This window comes from Xenopus laevis, chromosome 1L (genome assembly GCF_017654675.1).
Source record: "Xenopus laevis strain J_2021 chromosome 1L, Xenopus_laevis_v10.1, whole genome shotgun sequence".
Taxonomy (NCBI): Eukaryota; Metazoa; Chordata; class Amphibia; order Anura; family Pipidae; genus Xenopus; species Xenopus laevis.
Genome location: NC_054371.1, coordinates 73,262,160 through 73,287,788, shown reverse-complemented (window position 1 = coordinate 73,287,788; position 25,629 = coordinate 73,262,160). Strand labels below are relative to the sequence as shown.

Genomic DNA, 25,629 nt, shown 5'->3' with positions numbered 1-25,629 from the left:
ATTATATTTGACAATATCCTCCAGTTTTACCTACTCCTGTTTATAACAGACAAACCAGAAAAATGTTAGCTTAAGGTGACCTAAAAGGAGCTTAAAAGCAGCATTATTAACATATTGTCACCCCACCGTGATATACCTTTCTTATCCTTTAGGAGTCATATGAATTGCTTATTCATGTCCCTGTGGCTATATGTGCACTCAGAACCACTGGTATATACAGTATAGCACAGGTACAACCATACAATTTAGAGACAGAAATGTAACCTTGCAGACAGCTGTTTTGATTGTTAGATTCTAACTACTCTTTTAAACTTTTAAGCCTGTATCTGTGGTTACACCAGCAGTTTTGGATGGATAGTTGAATATGCATTATTCACTATTCCACTATCCCACAGGCTTCAAATTAATATTTCATTTCAACAGTTTATAAACAATATGAAAAAATGTTTTCAATACAATGCCTGTTTATTTGGTTCACAGTATACACAGTTCTATATTGTCACTGTGACATACAGAAATAGATTAGATGAATTATAATATAATGTCATGGCATACACTATACTGATGAATTGTCAACTGACTCTTCTGTTCTGCATAAGTTCTCTGTAGACTGTGTATTTTCCTATATTATTTATCAGAGTAAATGGTTAATACCATCCCAGCATTATGGGTGCTGACCTGCCTGGTCCACAGTCCTCTGGTGATATCACGTGTCATGTGCTTTGACCTGCACACGCTGGAAAAGTGAACTGCTGTATCCTAACTCATAGGCATACCTCCCAACATGTAGGAAACAGAAAGAGGGACAAAAAGATTTGGCGTGCGTATCGCGCCGGAATTTTTTTTGGCCATGCCCTTTTTTGTGGCCACACCCTAATTACCATGTACTTTTACAAAATTTGGCAGATTATGAAAGTTTTAACACATTTCTGTGGTTTTTATATGTTGTTACAGTTTTGCAAATGAAGGTGATTTGCCCTATAAGCTGTGAGTCTAAGTTCTTATCTTATGAAACTGTTATAAAAGAATGTCAACTATACTGGGTTGTCTGCCAAAACACAATTAAGTTTGATACTTTGTATCTGTTTCGGGCTGTTCAGTGCAGCAGATCAAAGAGAAACCCGGTTTCTTATCAATACAAATCTGTGACAGCGGGTTGAGCTGTCAAAAGCGGGACTGTCCCGCTCAAAATGGGACAGTTGGGAGGTATGCTCATGGGTATGGGTGGAGCAGAAGAATCTAATGTAATATTGAAAGGACTGCTGTCTGAAGGAATATAACTATAGCATACATAAATATATAAAATTAGATTGTAAGCTCTATTGGGCAGGCACTGCCTTCCTCTTGTTGAATGTAACTTTATTTTGCATATTTGTATTTTGTAATTGTCCCCTGTTTGTCATATGTTTCTACTGTACAGTTATGCATTCACAAGTAGCACATATATACATACATGCAAAATTAAGAAAGCTTTTAATGATACCTTAGCTGACCTTTAAATGAATGGAGCTGTTATTGTGGGTTGTAGCCATAGTATTACTGTTCCTTACTTTGCAATGCCCTGATACATGTTTAAAATGTTCCTGACCAGCAATGAAAGCTACTCACTAAAATCTTTATTGCAGCAAAATGGTTTGAAGAGTTAACCTGAAACTGAGATGCTGAATATGCCTTGACTGTTTTGTTTTCCATTTTGGGCAGGGGGTCTGCTTTTTTTCTTTCTCAGAAGATTTGGTTAGTTTGATTCAGATATGTGATATAGCTGCTTAAACATATGTGATAATGATGTATCTTGTCAGCAGAGTGTATACTGTTCTCTTCTCGCTGCCTGGAACAGACTGGCAAAGAACCAAGATTTTCTGAATTTATTTTCCTTTATTTTCCTATTTGTGAGCTGGCTTCTAAAATAGTGTAAGATGCTTTTTCTGTTTCTGTTTCTCTGCCAACCACAGATAAACAACAAAGCCAACGTTATAACCAGCCCTAAAGATCCTACCCCGCCTCTGGTATTAATAGTTCTTCTCTTAACCCAATTACTCATAGTAGCTTCTATTTGCTTCTTTTCCGTGCCTTTGCTGTTTTGCTTTGAAAATTCTAAACCGTTATTTTTGTGGTTGTGGTTTTGTGAGGAAGGTTCTTTGTACATAGTTGTGTTTTACTGTTTCAGTACAGGCAGTTGGCTTATTGGTTGCTAGTTCTGCTAAACAATTTGCATGTTGTATCCCATTGTAAGTAGAATGTACAGTAAATGCAGTGGCACATTGGCTGTCATTGCTGCTGAGACGTTTGCATGTTTTACCATTGTGAGTAGAATGTGCTTTTTCTGTTGCACTAAGCTCATTTTAATAAATGTCCAAAATGAAAACGTTTTACTTTGTTTAACCATTGTGTGGATATTAGTGGGAGCTAACATAAGTCTGCAACACTAATATGACCTTATTCAGATTATAGTGCTTGTTGTTTAGTGACAGAAACCAACTAAATGATTTGCTCTTCCCTACATATCCAAGGGCTTAATACATATTAATTCTGGATATACTAGTTATATACTGTATCTTTTACAATATAGACATTATAAATAAAAGCAAAATGAAACAAAATGAAAAACATCTCCTTGACCTGTTTTCTGCTTGGGTCACTAAATTTGACAAAAACTCAAAAATCAATACCATAAACCAAAAAGAAAACATGGCATATTTATCAGCCACGTATGTTTTTATACAGTAGAACAAAATACAACTGAATTGTATTGAGTTAAAGTTAGCTATGTAAAAAACCTAAATGCGTTATTCATACTTCCCATTGTATTATAAAAGAGCTCTTAGAATGCAAGCTAATTTAACATTTTCAAAACTCAAAGGTCAATTTGGATCTTGCATACATTTAATGTGGACATTGTACACAATGTGATTGTGTAAAAATCAGTAATAATCTGAATTGTTACAGTTCAAGATTGAAAAGAGTCTCTGTTCTGCCAGTAGCATAGTGATCATGAATAAGGTCCTTGCATGCTGCTCTTGTAGGTAAGAAGATCTGTCCCATAGTTATGCTTTTTGGACACATGATGTCTAAGGCATATTTTGCAAACAGTTTGCCTTGCTGTAGGGCTGTCTGCATTCCTCTATATCTGGGTCTTGATGCTCTCCTTCAACCTGCACAACTGTTTTTCTCTCTCATTTTGTTCTTACTCAGGAGCCCCAATCTACAGTAATCCACAATCCTGCTGATGGAAATAAGGTATTCAGAATGAATCAACTCCATCTTGCTTTACGATCTGCATATTTCATCAACAAACACTTTGTAACTAACTAAAACTAAAATCATTCCTACAAGCAAAATGAGACATTCACTAAACAGAATAGCCTCCCAAAATGTAGAAACATTTTCTATTTACTGAATTAAAATGAAGAGGTTGCCATGAGCCATTACTCTTTAGTGAATGTCCTCCTTAAGCATCTTGTGCAGCTAGATGCCATACGAAAATGCCACCCAGTACCCATTATAATAAATAGAAATACGAATGTGTAGAATGTTTCTGTGCCTACATTCACATTTTTTAATTCAAATTTTCTTTGTTTTATATATTAAATGTTTTATGCATGGAAACCTGGAATTCTTCTCATTTTGAATTTTACAAATTTACATTCATAGAATTCATTGTAGGACTTAAACCATTTTTGCTCTCGTTTTTATTTGTGTGCATGTTACAGCACATGGAGATACTATGACAATATATGAACATGCATGTACTTTTTTTAGGTAGGGCTTCAGTTTACAATGTCTTTATACAAGTCAGTACAGGCACATTCTTTTGTTATTAGTATAAATTAGCAATGTTAATAAAATGGCACATTAAGATAATTGCCTAAAAACAAACTAAACAAAACATTGTTTCATTAACAATTGTTAAGTTATTGGACTTTGAAAAATATGTATATAGATGTAAACAAATTTGATAGAAATTGTGCATTTTCTTCCACAGGCTAAAGCACACATTATTAGTTATCCCCTCAAAATTATTGGTACAGATTGATAAATACACATTACAGTTCCCAGGGCCACAAGTTCTGGAGTGCTGAGGGATGTACAAGCGAGCTCCATAGTGCTCACTTAATGACCTCTCAGGTAATGCATAATTAGAACTTATATTTAATTCCAAATACTTACAATGTGATCCAAAAGTCAGTGCAGTTCCATTTGCATCAAAATTACAATTGTGCCTGAAACACATTAATATCGCTATGAACTATATATATTGGTGCTTATTTTGTATCCCAGATAGATGAGAATGTGGTTTTGGCTACAGTCAACTCCACCTGGTGATGGACAACTCCCAGCAATACTCCCTGCTGAACAAGCTGACTCTTGATCTTAAGTTAGGCCCTTGTGGAGTTAATGGAGGAAGGGTGTTGAACTAGAAATCTCAGGGTGAATAAATCAGTTAGGATCCAGTTGCTCTTAAAACAAACAATAGCTCTTTATTTGCAGGGATGTATAGCAATCTCTTGGAGGGTGATCACAAACGAGACAATACGATTGTTCAGAATTTACTCTCAAAGAGATCCTCTAGCATTGCTTGCTCATATCATTTACCAATGGCAGTCTGCAGATTAGTCTCACTCAAAAATGTCCATCCTTGAGTACAAGGCCCTTCAAGTGATCTTCTATCCCTATGTCTGTACAACTAAGTCCCTACTCTGCAAGGTCTCACCCAGGATTACTAATCCATTGTCGGAGCATCAGGCTGCTCACTAGCTATCCGGATCCTATCTCCTAGAGTGAGTTACAAAACTAACCTCACACTTCTCTTACTAGGCCTATCCACCTCTTCTTTTTCATATGATATGTGATATTTTTAGACAATTTGCACTTGGTTTCCATTTTTACTATTTAAAGAGACAGAAATATGACTAGGGATGGGCCTAAATAAAACAACAAGTAATAAAAAGCAGCAATAACAATTAATTTTTAGCCTTACAGAACATTTGCTTTTTAGACAATGATCCCCATTTAAAAGCTGGAAAGATTGAGAAGAAGGCCAATAATTCAAAAACGTAAAAAATTCAGAGCTTTCTGGATAAAGGATTTTCGGATAACAGATCCTATACCTGTATAAAAATTGTCCAAATACCATCAGCAGCTAAACACTTTGTAAAGAATGTACATATACCGGTAAATAATTTTTGATAAATGTGTTGGTTTGTTAAAACTCTTTCCGAAAATGTCAAAGTCTGAACTGTTGGGAATCCTTATGGATTCCCCAGTTCAAAACTGAATGAACCAGCCTCATGCAAGATGGTTTCAAGGGAGGTAGCAGCGGCTACTCCGGGTCCATGTATACTATAATTTCTTCTCACTGTGTATGTTTCTTTGTATGCAGAAGAGATGACAATAAATTGGACTTGACATGGTATTAAATTGGAATCAGATAGAACTGGTTTTAAAATTTCAGAAAACATTTCCTCTGAGAGAGTATTAAGGAATCCTTTTACAAAGTCAAACACATGATCTGTTCAGGTGCTGTAGAATAAAGGCAATGCACACTGGAAAATGTTATGTTGAAGATGATTAATCATAGAAAAAAAAGTGGCCTTGCCTTGACAATCTGCTGTAGCAGTTTAGCCTGCAAATAATTAGTTCTGTAACCTGAAGCAACAGTATAGTTTATAGCAAACATGCTCATTAGTTAATTGTGTCATTTATATATTATTTCAAATGAAAATAGCACTTAGTTTCTCTTCAGGTGAACCTGAACGGATGTTTGAATTACTGGTTCTTTAAGGGCAGTACAACATGCCTCCTACAAATGCCTCCATTAGGATAATTGCTGATTAATTGCATCTTTATTAAGCTGCAGGTTCCTCTTGTGCCCTGGGTGAGATTGCAGCATTCCTATGAATGTGTGATGGTCTATTCTTCATTGTATATTGCTCAATTTAGTTAGCTATTAGACAATCAATGACTTATGCCTCATTAGAATTAGAAAAATTAGAAAACAAAAGTACATTATTATAAGAATTCAATTATGGTGTTTTTATGCTTCTATGTTTACTGCCTTTTCATAAATATTTGTCTATTGTGGCTTTTGTATACCTAACATAAATGATTATGGATGATTAATGCTGTATGTGCTGGTGGCCCATTCTCCTAGCTATTTTTCTTCCACCTCCTTATTGTATCGGTTTTATTCTTTACATTTTTTTTCTATATAGCTTTTTTGGTCTAATACAGAAATAGTGAATGAACATGAAATAGGCCAAATGATTAGAAGCAGGAGGGCCGATGGTCGTTCAGTTAGTGCTGATATATCATGGTTTTTAGATAATACATTTCTGCCCTCACCCGCTGTCTTATACTTGTACTCACTTTGCATTATATGCTACCCGGCCCTATTCTTGCACATTGGTTGATTTACTAAATAAATTACAAAATAAATGACCCTTCAATGACTAAAATTATTCTGTGCATTAAAAAATTAATGGTGACTTTTTGAATTGCTAATTTTATAGAATGCTGGAAAACTAGCAAGGTGTTCCCCATCTGTGGAAAATTTTAAAAATAGTAAATTGCTAATCAACAAACCACACAATAAAAATTGTTTGGGTTTTAGTAAATCAGGCCCCATATATATAAGCTGTAAACAAATGCATTTGCTCCCACATACTGCACTATGCTGCTTTGGATGTTAAAACATGGCTGTTTCTGTTGGGGGGTTGTTGTTTTGGTTACTTTGGGGCCGTATTAATAGAGCAAAATACCATATGCATGGCCTAAGACTACAGAACTATAAATTAAAGGGTGATACCAGCATTTTCATGGGTGTTTGTTAGACTGCCTTGAGTTTAAATGAACACAACATTGTTTCCTTAAAGATTGCTTGAGCTTAAATAGACCCCTTAGTGTATGTTTAGACACATTGTCAGAGTAACTGTAGTTTTATTCATTGCAAATATCACATATTGTCCTGTTTAAACAAATAATGATTCTTTTTCCTTGATGTTACTAACAGTAACTTGTAATTAATTAACTCAACTAACACAAATGTTCACTTCACCATATTTGTGGTGACCATATTGCGATTGTGGTGACATTTCCAAAAATCACCTTGAAACTTCCGATTTGCAGCATATTATCTCCCACATATCATTAGGTACCAGGATAAAACACCCTCAATATGAATGCCTGGGGTAAAATGAACCGTTTGATACCCAATGTACGAGACCAACCCCCAAAACCAGATATTTTTGTAAAGTACACATTCTAACAAATATAAAATTACTAAAAATGCATATCTACGCCAAATGATCATAGTGCAAAACGACGCTAAAAAATGTAAGCAATTCAAGCATACGACAATAAAATCACAAAAATCAATTATAATTAGGCAAATTGATGAAATAACAAAATAAATAATTTGACAGCGTGATTAGTGGTCAAAATGCTTGATCCAATAGTCACACTGTGAAATCAACAGTTTTTATAGGAATAACAAGAGGCAAACTGATAAAATGAAGAAATAAAAGAGAAGTATAAGGGGCCCATTTACTTAGCTCGAGTGAAGGAATTGAAGAAAAAATACTTTGAATTTCGAATGGTCGAATATGGCTACTTCGACCATCGAATGAGCTACTTCGACTTCGAATCGAACCTTTCAAACTAAAAATCGGTTTGGACTATTCGACCATTCGATAGTCGAAGTACTGTCTCTTTAAAAAATACTTCGGCAAATAAAACCTACCGAGGCCAATGTTAGCTTATGGGGAAGGTCTCCATAGGCTTCCTCACAATTTTCTGATTGAAGGAAAATCCTTCGATCGATGGATTAAAATCCTTCGAATTGTTCGATTCGAGGGATTTAATAGTTCGATGAAATGATTTTTCGTTCGATCGTAGGAATTGCGGTAAATCCTCCGACTTCGATATTCGAAGTCGAAGGATTTACATTCGGCAGTCGAATATCGAGGGTTAATTAACCCTCGATATTCGACCCTATGTAAATCTGCCCCTAAGTGTGTGTTTGTGTATGCATGTGTGTACAGCTCTAAAAAGTGTGTAAATACTGTATGTGCAAAAGTGTGCAGAAGAAAAAAAGCCAAAAAAAGCTACCTTTTGTAAAATGTGCACGGTTTATGCGTAAATGCATTTATGTGTGTGTAAATGTGTGTAGAGCACTAACCTTTCTGTGTGCAGAGGGAGGTCCTTGGCAGCATTAGGGTGGAAAAATTACTACTACAGGGTTCCCCTAGTTTTGAACTTTTTTGTTTATAAATAACTTGCCGGGTGAGGAGAAGAAGAACTTCTTATATAAGATCTGCAGAGCGGGGTGAGGGAAAGCGAAGAATCATTTATTATATTAAACCTTGATTCTGGGAGCACCTCAACTGAACATTTACTAAACTCTTAAATATTATCTGCTTTGTAAACATTATATAGCATTCAGCATGGCTGCCCCATAGCTACACAGCAGCTTATTTATACAAACTATATTTCTAAAGCAAACACAAAATGTATACCAATGCAAGGTAAAAGTGGCCATATATGGCTGACTAGCATGGAATCCTTGATCCACCAGGATTGCAGAATTATCTGTCTAAACAGCCACTGACTTACCGATCATGCCCAGACAGTTGAGCAATATGGCTATAATCCGAAATGTTGCCTGATCAAATGTGGGCATTTATTGGCAGCTTAAGTTTAATGTATATAAAACAAAATTTAATTTTTTGGTCATTTACCGGTCCTTTAATTTGGTTTGTGTTCTGCTCAAAAATTTTATGTGCAGACCAACTAATGCCTATGTATTGTACATCCACATATGTACTTCAAAGGAAGCAAGGAAGAAAAAACTGCAATTTATTTGATGTATCAATTTAACTTTTCTTGCTTCTCAGCAGATGTATAATAAGCTATAATAAAGCTGTGTACATGATTTTATGTGACTATCTTGATTCATGTAAGATGGTAGTGTGAAAGGTATCTTGAAAAAAGCCAGATAAATACCAATGCTGAGTACTGGCAATTTTTAAAACATAAATTCTTTGCTGCATGAATTTGTCCCATTGTTGTCTATGGGTTACACCAGGGATAAGTTTGAATAAATGAATAGCAACAAATAACACAACTTTACATATATACCTATTAGCTTTGTTCAATATTGTGGGAAGAAAGACAATATTGCAATTTAAGACCACATGCCATGTCGTGTCCATTTATTACTTATATAGTTTCTTGGGGGGGTAATGTACAAATCTGGGTTAAATAATCAACAGTAACAATTATTATTGCCAGTAATCACAAAGAGAAAATGTATCTAAATCTTTTTAATCAACTACATAAATCAGAAGCGCAAACATTTTCATTTTAGCATATTTTGTTGTTTGTTCTGAAAAAGTCAGTTTATACGGCAATATTATTATAATCGTATTTTTGTATGCATTTTTGACCATTTTCCATCTGTCTTGCAATGGGAAAGGAAATGTTCTGAATTTGACCTGAGTAAGCTCTCCATTGATCTCATATTTGAAACAGTGTACAGTTTTCTTTCATCCTTTATGTCTTTTCCCAACAGGAGTCAACAGAGAGCTCAAATACCACCATTGAAGATGAAGATGTGAAAGGTAAAATCACAGTAGTAATGCTAGAAAATGTGTTAAATTGCAGTTTAGTTATAGGCCATTTTGTGTATTATTTTATCTGTGTGTAAAATCTATTTGGAAAAATCTGAACATTTTAAATCGCCAATAGACTTTCTCAACAAGAAATCCTAATTTTGTTTCTTTATTTACCTGAAGTATAGTCTAATGTATAATGTCACTTTAGAATGTAAAGTAACATATAAGGGATAGCTGATGAGTGTCAGATGTTCATGATTTAGGAAAGACTTTAACACCACTGTATGAGTATTTTGCTTTTTTTTTTTTTGTCTTAAATATTCCACCTGTAGAGTGCTTGCCAAAAAGTGTATAAGTGGCTTGCATATTTTTAAATTCTAGGTGCATGACTTTACATTTATCAACATTGGATCTCATTTGCCACCCAGATTGCCAGTTTGTCAAGATCCTGCTGCAAAGATGTAATTTGTATTAATAGATGTGCCCACTTCAGTTATTTAGTTATCTGTTCAGGTGCCAGTGTCTAACTTATTTCAGTTAGCTGCATTTTAGATGCTACAATGCATTTTAGTTAAAAAAAAATTATACTTTAATTCTACTTAGCTTAGCTATTCAGCTAAGTTAATACAGTATGGTAAGTAGGTGTCCTTTATTTACTTTTCAGGCAGGAAAAAGTAGTTTTGCTTAGTGGATTATCCACTAAAGTTGGCCCATATATATTATGTTCATAGTGTCCTGACTTGGCATAAGATACCTTCTTTACTCATGGGTGATAATATTTGCTGAGGAAAGCATAATAGCCACTTGGTGTGTTTTTATTTGTTCTTAGGACTTAACAGTGGACTTTAAAAGTTATGATTTAGTTGTCTTATAAATGTATAATGTGGTTTTATGTACATGTATGATTTGGTTGATTTATGACACAACTTAATCATATTGACATGTTCTTGGTGAGACCAATTCTTATGGTGAAAATCGCTTCACATTATAAACTGTAATATTCACATAAACTGTAAGCATTAGATAAATAGTCATATTTAATTATGAATGTGAATAGGAGTGTCATAGTGATGGGCAATACTGACCCCTTTCACGAAAACTTGCAAAACGGCAAAAATTCACAGAAATCTACAGAATTCTTTTTTTTTTTGACGTGCAGCAATTTTTTTCACCCATTGGAGTCTATGTCTGAAAAATTTCACTCATCGCTATACACAACTTAAAGCATCATTTTCATAATTTTTAGCATCATTTTATTTGATTTTATGAGTTTTGGGGGGTTTTTTTTGTAACTGTGCCATAATGTGAACAGATACATTTTGACATTGTTTACTTTAATTTTTTTTGTCCTGATTATACATTATTACTCAGACTGTTGCTGTTTGCATTGGAAGCATTCCTAAAATTAAATTGTTTTTTTGTTCAAAAGTAAGCACATGCAAGGCACATATTAAAGAGGAATGATTTAAACCAAACATAACGAAGTTCCTTCTCCCACTTAAAATTGTCCTATGTCTACTGAATATATGCATGAATGAACAGCCAACTCTATTGACAATACAATTGTTATGCATATATATAAATATATAAATATAATATATCTTAGCACCTAAATAGTAAAAAACTTGTATGTAGCATGAAGGGGTTAGGTGTAGAGGAATATAGGTCAATAGATGGGGTGGAAAACTGGTGCAAATAGGTATTTGTGATGTGTAAGTTGGGAGCCCTACTTAAAATTTTGCATTGGAACCACTGAGCCACTGGTTGTGCACCTGTAAATTATCTTCCTTTATGGAACCATAGTTGCAGTATTACTGGGCTTGTGTAATTGAGAGTCTTGATGCACTGGAAGCAGTGAAATCTAAAGGAAAGTTTTGGTAAAATAAGCCTCCTCAGATTAAGGAAGGGAGCTACAGATGAAGCCACTTGGATTTGTGAGTTAAATGCGTCATGACTCAGGGGTAATTGAAGAAACTGTGTTATCTTAAGTCATCTTAACTCATTTAATGCATTTAACCTTTTCATTAGCATACCAAAGCTCCATTGTTCACAATGGTGAATGCTTTAATTAGATGGGTTGTTGTGACACAGTTTTCTGTGTTAAATGAGATAAATGGGATATCTGTGTTTAGTTATTCTGTGTCAAACAGACAAACCAAAGTGGCTGCATCTGTATGCTTGTTGTAAAGCTTGTGAAGAACTGGGATGGTTGTTTATACTAAACAGTGTAAGATTAGCCTCACATTAACCCTCATACCATTCCCTTTGCCCACTGCAGCCTCCATAGACTTAATTGCAGTAGTGCTGTTGTAAGAGCTTTGTCCCCTTAAAAACCAATCATTTACCAACAAAGAATATGTGCTAACAGCCTAATGCATAGAAACGGTCTTCTCTGAGAGTTTAAATATTATACTAAAATTTAGAGACTGTTTCTAAAAAATAAAATGTTCAATTCAGTACTTAGATCTGCTCTGCTGCTGGCATAATACTGTGTTGCTCATATAATTCACTTTTTAAAATGTTTGCAGAAACGGGGGATTTCTACAATAATCCTATTTCATTGTCCACATTCATTCCATTTCAATTCCATGCATGTTTACCTTTCCTTTATATCTTACACAGTTTTATTCATAGTCATTACTTTGTGATTTTATTTACATTATTTTAACTAGAGAATATAGGATTTTTAATTACTTAAAGGAAACAACACTGGCATTTGAATAGATATATAATTTCATCTTATCTCCATTTTTCACCTCATCGCTCGCTTTCTCTCACTCTCTATATGCATCTTGTTTTTATATGTTTTTGTGTTGCCTATGATTTCTGTTGCGCTTTATATTGTTTGTTCTTTTTCTTCATTTTTGCATGCCCCAAGTGCAGCCTTCACAAAGGAATGTAGCAAGAGAAGCTTCTCTCCTGCTCAAAAGCCTTCCTCATACTTCTCCTCTTCCTCTTCTGTTCCTTCCTCCTCATCACCTAATTGGGATCCATCTTTACAGTGCCCCAGTGGTCGTTCCTGCTGTCAGCTCCTGCTGAAGATTCTGGTCATTCTCTACATCTTTATTTTCATTTGTTCATATGTTGTGTTTCTTTCCATCAATTCAGCAACAAAGTGCACAGAAAACACTTATTCAAAGACTCATTTGCATGAATCTGAGCCCTCCCGTTACTCTTCTTCATCTGTGCAGTGTAAGTTATCTTGGGGGTCTACATAACCTAAACTGCACAATGAGACATGTATGTTTGTCCTACAACGTAATGTAAAAATATAGAACAGGCATTGCTTTAAACTAATATTCTTAGCCCACCCCTCATAATTATTATTATGAGAAGTTTGATAAGTAATTGGACATTAGTACAGAGATGTAGGGTAGGACATAGTTTGCTTTGATTTTCAGGATTAGTAGTTTGAATATTACCCTAAAATATAGCGGAGAGAAAGGTCAATGAATAGAGAGTTGCAGTAGTCTATACATGACATGATGAAAGAAAGAATTAGACCTTTGTTTGACATCTTGTGTAATATACATTCATATTTATAATTGTTCTCTGGATGAGGGTCCATCATTTAGTAATTGATTGGATATGACGTAAAGTACTGGGCAGAATCAAAGATACTGTATATACTCGAGTATAAGACGAGTTTTTCAGCCCCCAAAATATGCTGAAAAACTCTACCTCGGCTTATACTCGGGTCAAGCACAAAAACGGTCGCCGGCGTCTAAGAATAGTCGCCGGCGTCCAAGAATAGTCTCCAAGAATATTCGCCAGCGTCCAAGAATGGTCGCCGGCATCCAAAAACGAGATGCCGGCACCTCCAATGGGAGCAGAAACCCTCAATTTTTTGATTGAAACTTACCAGAAGCTGCTGCATTTCTCACCCTCGGCTTATACTCGAGTCAATAAGCTTTCCCAGTTTTTGGAGGTAAAATTAGGTACCTCGGCTTATACTCGGGACGGCTTATACTCGAGTATATACGGTAACCCTCAAGGAACCAGGCCTGAGTTAAAGAAATCTGTGTTGAGCATAGGAGAGGGTTGAGGTTTGAGTATCGTTACCATAAGGTGCTATTGGGAATTGTACATTATTCACAGAATGAATAATGAGGGACCTAGCACCTTTAGAAATCCCAAAAGTTTTTTGTGGCTTCTGACATAAAGTAGAACATTGGTATTACTTTTTAGTTTACTGATCTACCTGTGCTGCTTGGTTGATAAATGTAAACCATGTACATTTGTTGATACCTTAAGACACAGTCCTTGATTGTCTTCACAAAGGCAATGTCTAGTAGTGACAACTCTAAAGGAACAGGACTCCCTGAGTAATCTTGAAAATGTTCAACCACTCATCCAAGCCCTGGCATTTTAACCCCTTAAGGGTAATACAGTCACTAACATCCAATCACAATAGTTGCATTGAATTTATTTGTGTAGGTATTAGCTGTAACTCATAGAGGTGTGAAAGTCACATTATTGTCATGATTCTCATTGAAGTTGGTACTAACTTTTCAAGTTACATGACTAGAACTGAATGAATTATTGTGAAACTGCAACAGCAACAATGTTAAATCTGCACTGTATGTTGCTGACATGTCTTAGCCCCCTCCTTTATTTAGGTATAGTTGTTTTAGTTTGGCATAAATTGTCTTCTTCACTGGTAAATCTTGTTTTGCCCATGGAATACAGGCTATGATCCTAAGCACATATCTTAAATCCTTTCCAAGGAGCAAGCCTAACCTTTGGCACCCCCGGTGATTTCACCTTTTCTTCTCCTTTAAATAAATACACCATTTATGTAAAAAAAAATGAATGTTTCAGATAAGAATCGATTCTAATAAGGATAGGTCAGGAATTTTGGAAGTGTAAAAATGTGTTTTCTGGCAGCTACTACAAAAGTTAGAGAGTACAGAATATAGCAAAATTGGCTAAATGTGTATATTTCCATCCACTTTCATGGAAGGTTGTGCTTGGGGGATCTTTTTTGTAATGTGACCACTAAATATAACATTAGGATAGTCTTTCTATCATTTATGCTAGCTTAGTTTTCATCAAGTACAAGGTAAGCACATTGATAATGTCTATATAGTGTTTATACTACAAATATACAAAATATGAAAATATGACATTGTTTATATATATATATGTATATATATATATGTATGTATGTATGTATGTATGTATGTATGTATATATATATATATATATATATATATATATATATATATATATATATATATATATATATATACAAATAGATAGGTGCACTCAGAGTACCTGTAAATGCCTAGGTGCTGGATCATGGAGTCATAATCACAAACAACAAAAAAAGTCCGCACTCATAGGTCTTATGAAGCAAAAAGAAAGTGTGTATATATATATATATATATATATATATATGTGTGTGTGTGTGTTATGTACTGTATATGGCCAGATTTATTACGTTTGATCGACTCAAAAATTCTAACATCTGAAAAATGTTGCAGAGCATCTGTCTCTCCAATTGTTTTGTTCTTGGGTAGATTTTATCCAGCATTTTCCTTCAGCATGAAAATAACCATGAACATTTTTTCAAGAGCTGTGCAAGGTTCCCAAAGCCTTTCAGGCCAGTGGCAGACAGTACTATTTTGTCTAAATCTCCTCCAGTGCTGGTGACAACACATTAGAAAATACATTTTTCAAATCTGAATCTCTACCAGTAAAACATCACACTACATTGCCTTCTCCTGCACGGGACTATATGCATGAACATTATAACAAGTGTGCTATGGTCCACAGCAGTTTGTTTGGGCTTCTAATCTGGGTTAACATTGTTTTGGGTTGCACACATTGTATTCAAAGTATAATATTTGCCTTTTGCTAGTGGAAAAGTAGAAATGGAAAGGGTTATGGCTTCATTAGCTTTGAAAATGTATATGGGGCAGATGTTTTAAGCATCATAATGTTGTTTCTTTCTAGGCGTATGTAACATGTTACTCTTCTTATATAGCACATCATATATTTATTTTATGGATCAAGCTCCAAGAACCAAACTAATATATTCAAATTAGTTGTATTGACAGTACAGAGGCAGGGGCCATATTAAAAATATATGTCTCCATGGGCACTTGTTTCTCTATCTTCATTGGGAACGTCTTCCATATTTCTGATATATAATGATATAATGGGCCATGAAAAGCCAGCAGTGTGGCACCAGTATATGAAACATCACTGATTCAGACAAACAGGAAATATTAGTATATTTAACTATACCTGTATATGCTTGTTGGTTGGTGGGCCTCTTTAATAAATATTTACCACAGTTAAGTTTCATTATTGGGTACAGCCATTTGTTGATGCTGGATCATGCAGTTAAGAGCTGAGACATTCTGAGCTGTACAAGTGCAGACCTCTAAACAAGATACAAACTCACAGCCTGTTCATGGACTCTACAGACAATATTGCTTTAACATAATCTGACTCTTGAACATATGTTAAGATGTATTTCACAGTATTACCAAATGCAATCTACTGCCTTTCCAACTAGATGTTTTTCACTAGATTTTGAAAGGCTTTGGTGGGACTTGTTTCTATTAAGCCACAAGCGCATTCCTGAAGTGGACAGTGAGATTGGTTAGAGCTGTCCTAGATCTTTTCAATTTATTCAAAATGTTTTTTTTTGGGTAGAGATCAGGGCTTTGTGCAAATCATTTAAGTTCTTCCACTCCCATCGTTGCATGGGCCTCATTTTGTGCATTGGAGTGCTGAAATGAGGGGGGCATTCTCTACAAAGTACTGTAGGACATAAAACACCAATAAAATATAGGGATGACCTATATGAAACTTATAGAAAAAGTACATGTATATCAAATATGTTTTAGAATTTGCTAAATTTTTGTTTTAATACATATTTGGGAAAACAGATTGTCTACTCATAACCAGTTTATTACTGTGCATTTTTAAATGTTTATGCTGCTACTTTTTTTCTTTAAAGCTACTTAGCATTTAAATGTGCATGCTACTAAAGTTTATTTGCCATTGCTTCACTTAATTCTGTTAACCAGCTCTTTTCTATTTTAGCCCGCAAACAAGAAATCATCAAAGTTACAGAGCAGTTAATTGAAGCCATAAATAATGGAGACTTTGAAGCTTATACGTAAGTACAAATATTCTGATATTCTTTATTATTTTTAAATGTGAACTTGGTGAATTCAAAATTGTATTTGCAACTTAGTCATTACATACATGACTCTACAGCCTGCACTATTTTTTCCATCAGGTGTTAAAGGGGTATTGTTACTTTCCATTCCTTTTGACATATCCACAATTTGTTCTGGTGGGAAGGTGCTATTTATTTAATATTATTTTCTTAAATATTAGTAAATTTCGTTTTTAAAAGATTTTATTAGAGTGGGAATTTGCAATTCTCCTGCCTTGAAAATATCTTTCTTTTGTCTCCATTAATCCAGCGACATTCTGCCTCAGGTCCATTGTTTTCAAATGAGTGTATGGTTATATACATTCATCCAGGTTATGATATAGAGTATTCAGCAGAATTAAATCTAAAGTATTGTGTTGAGAAAAGAACAACAGAGATGTTTGGATTGATGCTATCTTAGTACTGTTTTTTGTTTACTTGATTTCAGTCTATTTCTTGAAGTGGTCATTAATAGCCAAGCTTTATTTTAGTTAACACTAATTGGCAGATGGATAAAACAAAGGAAATAATTGCCAATGACCCTTGTCTAGTTTGGATTGCACTAGGCATGAAATTCAGTTGCACTCTGTGACTGATGGTTGCTAATGGACACAGTTATGTTCTTCCAGAGACATTTTTGAAATTTGTTAAAACAATATCTGCTCATTCCTTGTTTAGAAAATAAAATCAGTTAAATGAGTCGGTTAAGGAAAGCTGTGGATATAGTTTATAATAATTCCACAAATAACATAGAACCTGTGTTATGGACACTGGTATTTTCATTGTGATATTATATTGCATAGAAGCAGAGCAGCAACTGTTTGTACTTGAAATATGTAAAATATTTTGGGAAAAATAGATTGTGGACTGATGTAAATGCTTAAAGGGGGTTTTCATTTCATTTTGTAGACTTAAAATATCCCCAAATGATATGCCTTAGTCTGCTTGGGCAGCACCATTTCAAATTTTTCTAATTTTCACAGATTTCTGGGCAACTTCAAAAACATATACATCACCAACATGTGGCCCACATGTATTAAAATAGTTATTTTGCCATGGTTTACAGAAAAATCATTTTATTTATGTGTAAACACTTTTTTATATTGACTGCCACAACACCTGGGATAAAAAAAACCTGATAGCAAATAAAAAAAAAAAAGGCATTCAAGATTTTACGAATTACAACTAGAAAATTAATATCCAAATATAATCACTCGTTATTTTACTTTTATTTCAAGTATTGGGGTTTTTCTTAGCAATCTGATTGTGGTGTTCATACAAATGGCCTGTAGATGTCACTGTGCTCATACTTATACTGTGCATACTTCCTGGTAGCTTAAAAGTGAAAAAGCTTACTGTTGTGACTGCATGACTCTGCTAATAAAGCACTGTTATACTCTACTCATCCTCGGCTACCCAAAACATAACAAATGGCGACGAGGATGGGATCTTCTACCTCTGCAGCAGCCTGCAGTTTTTCTTACAAACCCTGGTGAGCCTACCATACCTTTTACTGTTTGGATTCGTATGTTTGAAAAATACATTATTGCTGCTGACCAAGGAGAGATTTCTGCTGCTAGAAAGCGTGCTTTACTTATTCACTGCCTGGGAGCAGAGGAACAGCATATATTCTATACATTACCATTACCTGATGATACTTATGAAACTGCTCTTACTGCTATAAAGAACTTTTTCGTGCCAAGAATAAATGTGGTTGCTGAAAGATATAAATTCCGTCAACGTGGACAACGTAATGGCAAATCCACAGAACAATTTGTAGGAGCTTTGAGAGAGCTGGTTGTTACCTGTGAGTTTGGGACTCTAACAGATGAAATGCTAAGAGACCAAATAGTGGGAAAAAACAAATTTACCTCGCATTAGAAAGAGACTGCTCCTAGAGCAGGATTTAACCCTTGCAAAGGCTATTACAGTTGTAGCCAAATTGAAACAGCAGTGGCAGAGGCTAAAACGCTCAGTCAGGGAACTGCTGGGACTGTACAGATTGTGAATTCAGCAATGTGGCCTAATAATGCACAGTCACAGGCAAAATACAGTGCTAAGGAAAGGGATTCACTGTACAACCGTGCAGCAAATACAAAATACTGCTTTCGCTGTGGTTCAACACAACACACTGCAAATCATGTTACATGTCCTGCAAAAGCTAAACGGTGCCGCAAATGCACACAAGTAGGACATTTTGCTAAGATCTGCCGTAGTTGTGCTAAAGATGTTCATGAAGTCACTACTGTCATGGGGGGAAATTTTTTTTCAAAATGAATCAGTTAATAGTGCTGCTCCAGCAGAATTCTGCAATGAAATCCATTTCTCAAAAGAGCAAACAGATTTTTTTATATTCAATTTTGAAATCTGACATGGGGCTAGACATTTTGTCAATTTCCCAGCTGCCCTAAGTCATCGGAGCGGGTGGAGGAGGGTCCTCATCGTTAGTGGAAAGTATTTACTTCCTACATAACTACAGAGCAACGAGCCATGCAACAACCCAATAATCTCCTGCTGAATTATTACATGGCAGACAGATGCGCTCTAAGTTACATGTTGCAGACATCGAACTTCCACAAAATGCTGTGCCTACAAAATCATTCACTGCTGACATTGTGAAACGTCAACAAGTCAAATGCAAGGCTTATACTGACAGAAAACGTGGTGCAAGAGAAGTATACTTTCAGCCTGGATCTTTAGTCAGAATTAAGAAACCAGGAATACTGAAACAAGCACAGTCTAAATTTACTGCACCACTTGAAGTGAGACGCCAGCGAGGACCATACACATATGAAATGTCTGATGGATGCATATGGAATGCAAGTCGTCTTGCTCCTGTTAGATATCACTTTGGAGAAGCTCCATTTGATGAAGGTCATTTTCCTACTCCTGATGCCAAATGCAATAGGCCTGAAGAAAGTGAACCTATAAGGCGTACTGAGAGAATAAGAAAACTACCTGCATGGACCAAGGACTATGTGATGTGAAGGATGCATAATATTGCTTTAATATGTATACTGTTTTATTATTGGTGTTTATTACATTTGCCCAAATGCTTTCCTACTATAGGGGGAATATGTGGTGTTTATACAAATGGCCTGTAGATGTCACTGTGCTCATACTTATACTGTGCATTCTTCCTGGTAGCTTAAAAGTGAAAGCTTACTGTTGTGTAATGTCTGCATGGCTAATAAAGCACTGTTATACTCTACTCATCCTCGGCTACCCCAAACATAACACTGATTTTCAAAAGATTATAAATGATATAGTTTAAAAACAGAAAAAGGTGTATTATTGATTTTTTTTTCTATTTACAGAAAGATTTGTGACCCAGGCCTTACATCATTTGAACCAGAAGCTCTAGGAAATCTAGTAGAAGGAATGGACTTCCATCGATTTTATTTTGAAAATGGTAGATTTGTCTATTTCTATTTGTGTGTGTGTCTGTTTTTAGAATTAAAAAAAATGCTCCCCTTGATAAAATGTATCTAAATGTCTGAGAGGAAATAATTTCCACAGTTTTGTGCCTTAGTGCTGAGACATGAGTAAATCAAAGCTCCAACTGAAATATTTCTCCAGTAAATCAGTACATTTTTATTATGTTCTTGATTTATAGCGCTATCCAAGAGCAACAAGCCAGTCCACACCATCATCTTGAATCCTCATGTTCATTTGATTGGAGAAGATGCTGCATGCATAGCATACATTCGTCTTACCCAGTATTTGGATTCCGCTGGTATGCCAAAAACAATGCAGTCAGAGGAGACCCGTGTGTGGCACCGTCGTGATGGAAAATGGCAGAATGTACACTTCCATCGTTCTGGGTCACCAACAATACCGAAGTAAGGCCTGTCCCAGTAAGCTGCTGCTTTATATTTCCTGTCAAATTATTTCAATGTTAAAATATGCATTCCTACAAATTAATAGACTGTTTTTTTACAGTAGTTTAAAATTAAACATATTTGAAAATATTTCAGGAAAAAAAATGTTTAATGTGTGCAAAGGCTTGCCCTAAAGCTAGCCATAGATGCAAATATACCATTGTAAAACAAAGGTTTGTATGATTTTCGGAGCGTATGTAGAGTGTCCCAACATTTTTGTACCATGGCGATTGGTTGTTCAGTCGATTGGACAGGTTAAATGATTTAGGGGATTATTTTCTAAAACCTGTTTTTTTTTTTCCTGATATTTTACTAGAAACAAACTCGACCTCACTCCCATCCACGAATTTGGCTAATTTACTAATGATTACCAACATTTTTTTTTTTTCGAGTTTATAGACTTAAAAACCTCTAATGTATTGAGTTTTCATGTGAAAAACAGCGGCAAACACCCCAAAACACCAGAAAATTTACTTTTGCAATTTTTCGACAGGTTTGAGTTGGAGTATTTTCAGTTTCTGATTTTTTGCTGCTTTGGGGCACAATAATTCTCTAAAAATGTTTTTCCCCCCTCTAAAAATTAGTTTTTTTTTAAAGTTTAGTTAGAGTAAATAAAACCCGACCTTTATTAAATAGACCCCTTATATCGGCTACTGATAATATCTCTGCATGTATTTCCTATCTGACGATATCAATAAGAGATTGTCACTACTATTTGTCGGACATACCTGTACGTCTATGGCCAGCTTTAGCCAGATATATTAAAATGTTGCCGTTAATGAGCACACCCGCAGCTGCAGTTTTGTATGCACAATTTATGCCATTGTAATTTGCAAATAAGCCTGAATGAATCATTTAATTTACAAATAAGCCTGAATGAATCATTTAATTTACAAATAAGCCTGAATGAATCATTTAAATCTAAAATAAATCATTCAAACCTTGCCGGATTTAAAATTCTCCTGCACTTACATCATGTTTTTGCCAGTCCTTTGTGATGAGTATAATCAAGCAGTTTAAGCTATAACATAAATTATATAGTACTAAGTAGTTGCAATGTTCTTTTTTGATTCTGTGTTGCAATACTCCATAGCAGCAAATCCACTAGGCTTTCAGTCTCTGATGGTGGGTTGAAACCTATTTCATTATTATTACTTTTGTTTATCCTTTTTTTCTTCCTTTTTAGCTAATAAGCCTTGCAAGCCTTTATTTCAAATATTCAAGACAACTGGATGGTACATTTTGGACTCAGTCTCTTATCTTTGTCCCAGCAACAGGGTGTTTCCATAAGTAAATCCTCATCCTCGGTGATTTCCTGCAGTCGACTCCTGCTCAAGTCAATAACATTCCAATTTCAATAAGAATGCTGATTAAAGTGGATTCAATAAATGAAGAAGGCAGTTACAATATTGTGTCATTCAGTGGTTCATTATGATTTTGCCAAGTGTCTGTTAACTGAAGCAAGTCAGCTTATATTTGTGTGTATCTATGAACGTACACACAGGCAAGCACAGGCTTTTCTGTCTTGAGATCATAACAAACAGTATAGATATAAAATATATAGGCAGTGACTGACTGGTTTCCACACTATTGTGTCATAACATGGCAAATAACTTAGTGTAGCACAAATTGCATCATTTGAAACCTTTGGAACCTTGTGATACCAGTCATATGCTGTATGTCACTTTTAATTACCTTCTCAATAATTTGAATATACTTTAGATAGTCTGAAAGATTTTTGGAGTAGTTTTCTCTATCTCTTCTATATATTTTTTTTATATACAGTATACTCCACAGATTAATGTTTAATGAGTGAATATTGGTAACGGTTGGGGGCTAATATAGGTAGTCTTTTTGATAATTAAGCCTATGAAAAAGTACAATTTTACATTCAGGGTATATAATGCTTACAAGATATATGTATTTTTTGTGTCCGTATAGTCTATACTTAAAATATTGTGTCATGTTGTAAAGGATATGGGCTCTAAAGATTATAACAGGGTTGAATAATATAACTACATTTTTGTGAATGGGTATTCATAAATCTATTTCTGCACTGCTTACATTTTACCAATAACTTTCTACTGATGCTAAACTGTTTTGTCCCAGCGCATACTACTGGATATGCTTTTGGTTAAATGAAAAGCAGCTTTTAGAATGATCTGCTACAAAAACCACAATTGTTATTTTTTTTTTTTTTTGATATATAGATATATAAACTAGAGGGAACTTCCAACACTATATGCAGGGAATGCTATTGTTGTCTGTAAATGTTTTCTAATGGAACCTTGGTGAACTTGATTTATATTGATCATATTATGTATCTGTGCTACTAAACCTGAGCCCCCATGAGGGGTTGTGCTTCATTTCAACATTAGATACATTGTCGTTCTGTTGAACATCTTTAGGGGCTGGTTACTTTAGTGCTGTACGTGCATGCTGGAGCGTTGTCATTGTTTTTCCTTGGTCTGCATCCTGAAAAATAAGTCGTTTGAATTTGCATTAATCCAACCTCGTGAAACTCCAAGCAATTCTTTTACAACTCTACATGTTGTTCAGTAGTGGATGTGAGCTGAGTAATGCTAACGACAAATGAATAAACACACAATTTTCTACACTATATAAACAAATCAATGTGCTGAGCCATTTTAACCTGCCAATGAAATCTGTGAAATTTTAACACAAGCAATTTGTTTTCTGTATATCTTTATTGTAGCTGTGCTTCCACTGTTAGTATTTAGTTATCGTGTGCTGATATCAATGTCCAACTATTATGGTAGCTTCATATACTTAACAAAACTAGCATGAAATGCTGACATAGTACTGTAGACCAAATCTGTCTTCCACACGGCCATGTGAGGACATCAATATTAAACCTCTGCACCATGGTGAATATATCATCCTTTGAAATGTTGCAATATACTGATGGGCACAGTTTATATATTTCTGCCATAAAAAAAAGATTGTTATAACTAACATGTCAATAAAATTGTGGATTATGTTGATGTTTTGCTGGCGTTTTTTTCTTTCCCTGTAGAAATGTATATACTTAAGTTTAAATACCACTTGATAGAGTCAATGTCTACAACGAACAACATAAATGGCTACTATGGAATACATAACATTTTGATTTCCACTGCCTCCGGTAGTACTTAAATCTTCCTGTCCCAGAGTGTTTGCCAATTACTTGAATGGAAAGCCTCAAGAGTCTGCTACCATCTGGTGGGTACTAGTACCATTTAGCTGGCAGCCACACCTTTAGCATCATACATAGAATATGGTTGGTATAGCAATCAGTGAGACTGGGGTAAATTTACACTTGGGCAGTAACATATAGCAGTGTGGGTTATTAACTTTTTCCAGCCAGCTGCAAGTAGAAAGCAGTGTATGCAAAAATGTGATTGACTGTCATGGGTTAATGTCCAGGTGCAACTTAGCCCAGTGTTGATAAATAAGCCCCAGTACTATGTTCATATATTAGCACTATGCACTTTATACCATCTTTGAATGCAATATTGTGATGTGAATTATTTTATATCTATATTATGTGTAGAACACATTTTTGGTGACCACAAAACAAGATATTCATAGCTTTTGTGTATTTTAAGGATATAATCTACAGGATATTTATGGCTCTTGTGTATTTTATATACGGTATATATAAAATACACAAAAGCCATGAATATCTTGTAAATGATATCCTTATAAACTGTAACTAGTGATGTCATCAGTTATAAACGGTGACTAGTGATGTCAATTTTGGCACATGACTCACTAAAACTTGTGTATTTATAATAAGTAAAATACCCCTTGTTGGAAAATATGAGGATATTAGCAGTAACCACTGAGTTCCATGACCTGTATAAAAGCCTCATGCAACCCTCTGTGACTTAATATCCTTATATTTTACAATAGGAGGTACTTTATTCACTATATATATCTCAACAGACTGTTCTGACATGACATCTTTGCATCCAGTCTGAACTAATAAGGTAGATATTTGTCACTAAAGGTACACCTTCTGTTTTAATTCTAAGAATTAAATTAACAGAAAAGTTTCAATAGAAATGAGTATTGTTCCTGATGGTTTTATGCTTAACAGAGTTGCTAGGGAGATTTGACTGAGCAGAACCTAGAACTTAAAGTTTCAATTGATGTTTTCTACTTGGATTTTGCTAACGCATTTGATACAGTACCACACTGAGATTTACTGATTTAAGGACAAAGAAAAAAACACTAGTGTTAGGCACACTGGGGGGCAGCTAAGAAATTTGCACCCCCTATTGAGTTACCTTGGATTGTCCTTTAAGTTAAGAAATATTGTCTTTAAAAAAAAAACAATTGGTACTTGGATAGAGAACTGGCAGAAGGAGTTGTGATAAAAATAACAATTTCTAATTGGACCAGTTTAGTTAGTGGAGTACCTCAGGGGTCTGTCCTTGGTTTATTGCTTCTTAATGTATTGATAAATGACCTTGAGGCTGCAATTAGAAGTATCATTTGAAGTGTATTTGTTTTGTGATGATAATTGTGCAACTCCACTACACTAAATGCAATTATTCTGGAAATCACCTTAAATCAGATAGATTTGGGGGTTATTGTTCAGGGACAGAACTAAAGTTAGGCAGAAGAGTTACGTGGCTAGGGCACAATGGTAAGGGAGCACTGTGCACATACATATTCTACTTGCATTCCTAGGTTCTGTGTGTATGTCTTTACAAAAAGTGCTGTGCAAACCAGCCAAAAGGAAAGAAAATTTAAGATTTAATCAATCCATTAGAAACAGCTTAATCATTACAATAATGAAGGAATGCCAATGATCATTACATATTTGATGGTTCCATATTCATGATTAGTAATTCAGTCTACATATTTATCAGTAGAATTAGTGGGCTGTGCCTAGTTACATAGTTAAGTTGGGTTGGAAAAAGACCATCAAATTCAACCCCTCCAAATTATT

General features: G+C 35.0%; 1 protein-coding gene across 14 annotated transcripts in view; it reads left to right on the top strand.

Moving 5' to 3' along the window:
* The window catches only part of camk2d.L (calcium/calmodulin dependent protein kinase (CaM kinase) II delta L homeolog), a 112,095-nt gene extending 88,421 nt beyond the window's left edge, over positions 1-23,674 (top strand). For 4 of the 14 annotated variants that reach the window (XM_041590375.1, XM_041590364.1, XM_041590367.1 and 1 more), the window contains exons 14-21: positions 1,953-2,006; positions 3,193-3,237; positions 9,569-9,617; positions 12,720-12,803; positions 16,671-16,746; positions 20,106-20,200; positions 20,405-20,630; positions 21,856-23,674. In XM_041590375.1, the coding sequence (XP_041446309.1) occupies positions 1,953-2,006; positions 3,193-3,237; positions 9,569-9,617; positions 12,720-12,803; positions 16,671-16,746; positions 20,106-20,200; positions 20,405-20,630; positions 21,856-21,859 (633 nt within the window). In that variant the 3' untranslated portion in view covers positions 21,860-23,674. The remainder of the gene's footprint in view (positions 1-1,952; positions 2,007-3,192; positions 3,238-9,568; positions 9,618-12,719; positions 12,804-16,670; positions 16,747-20,105; positions 20,201-20,404; positions 20,631-21,855) is intronic. The other 10 variants (XM_041590421.1, XM_041590381.1, XM_041590384.1 and 7 more) reach the window with 3 other exon arrangements.
* The last annotated feature ends 1,955 nt before the right edge of the window (positions 23,675-25,629 follow it).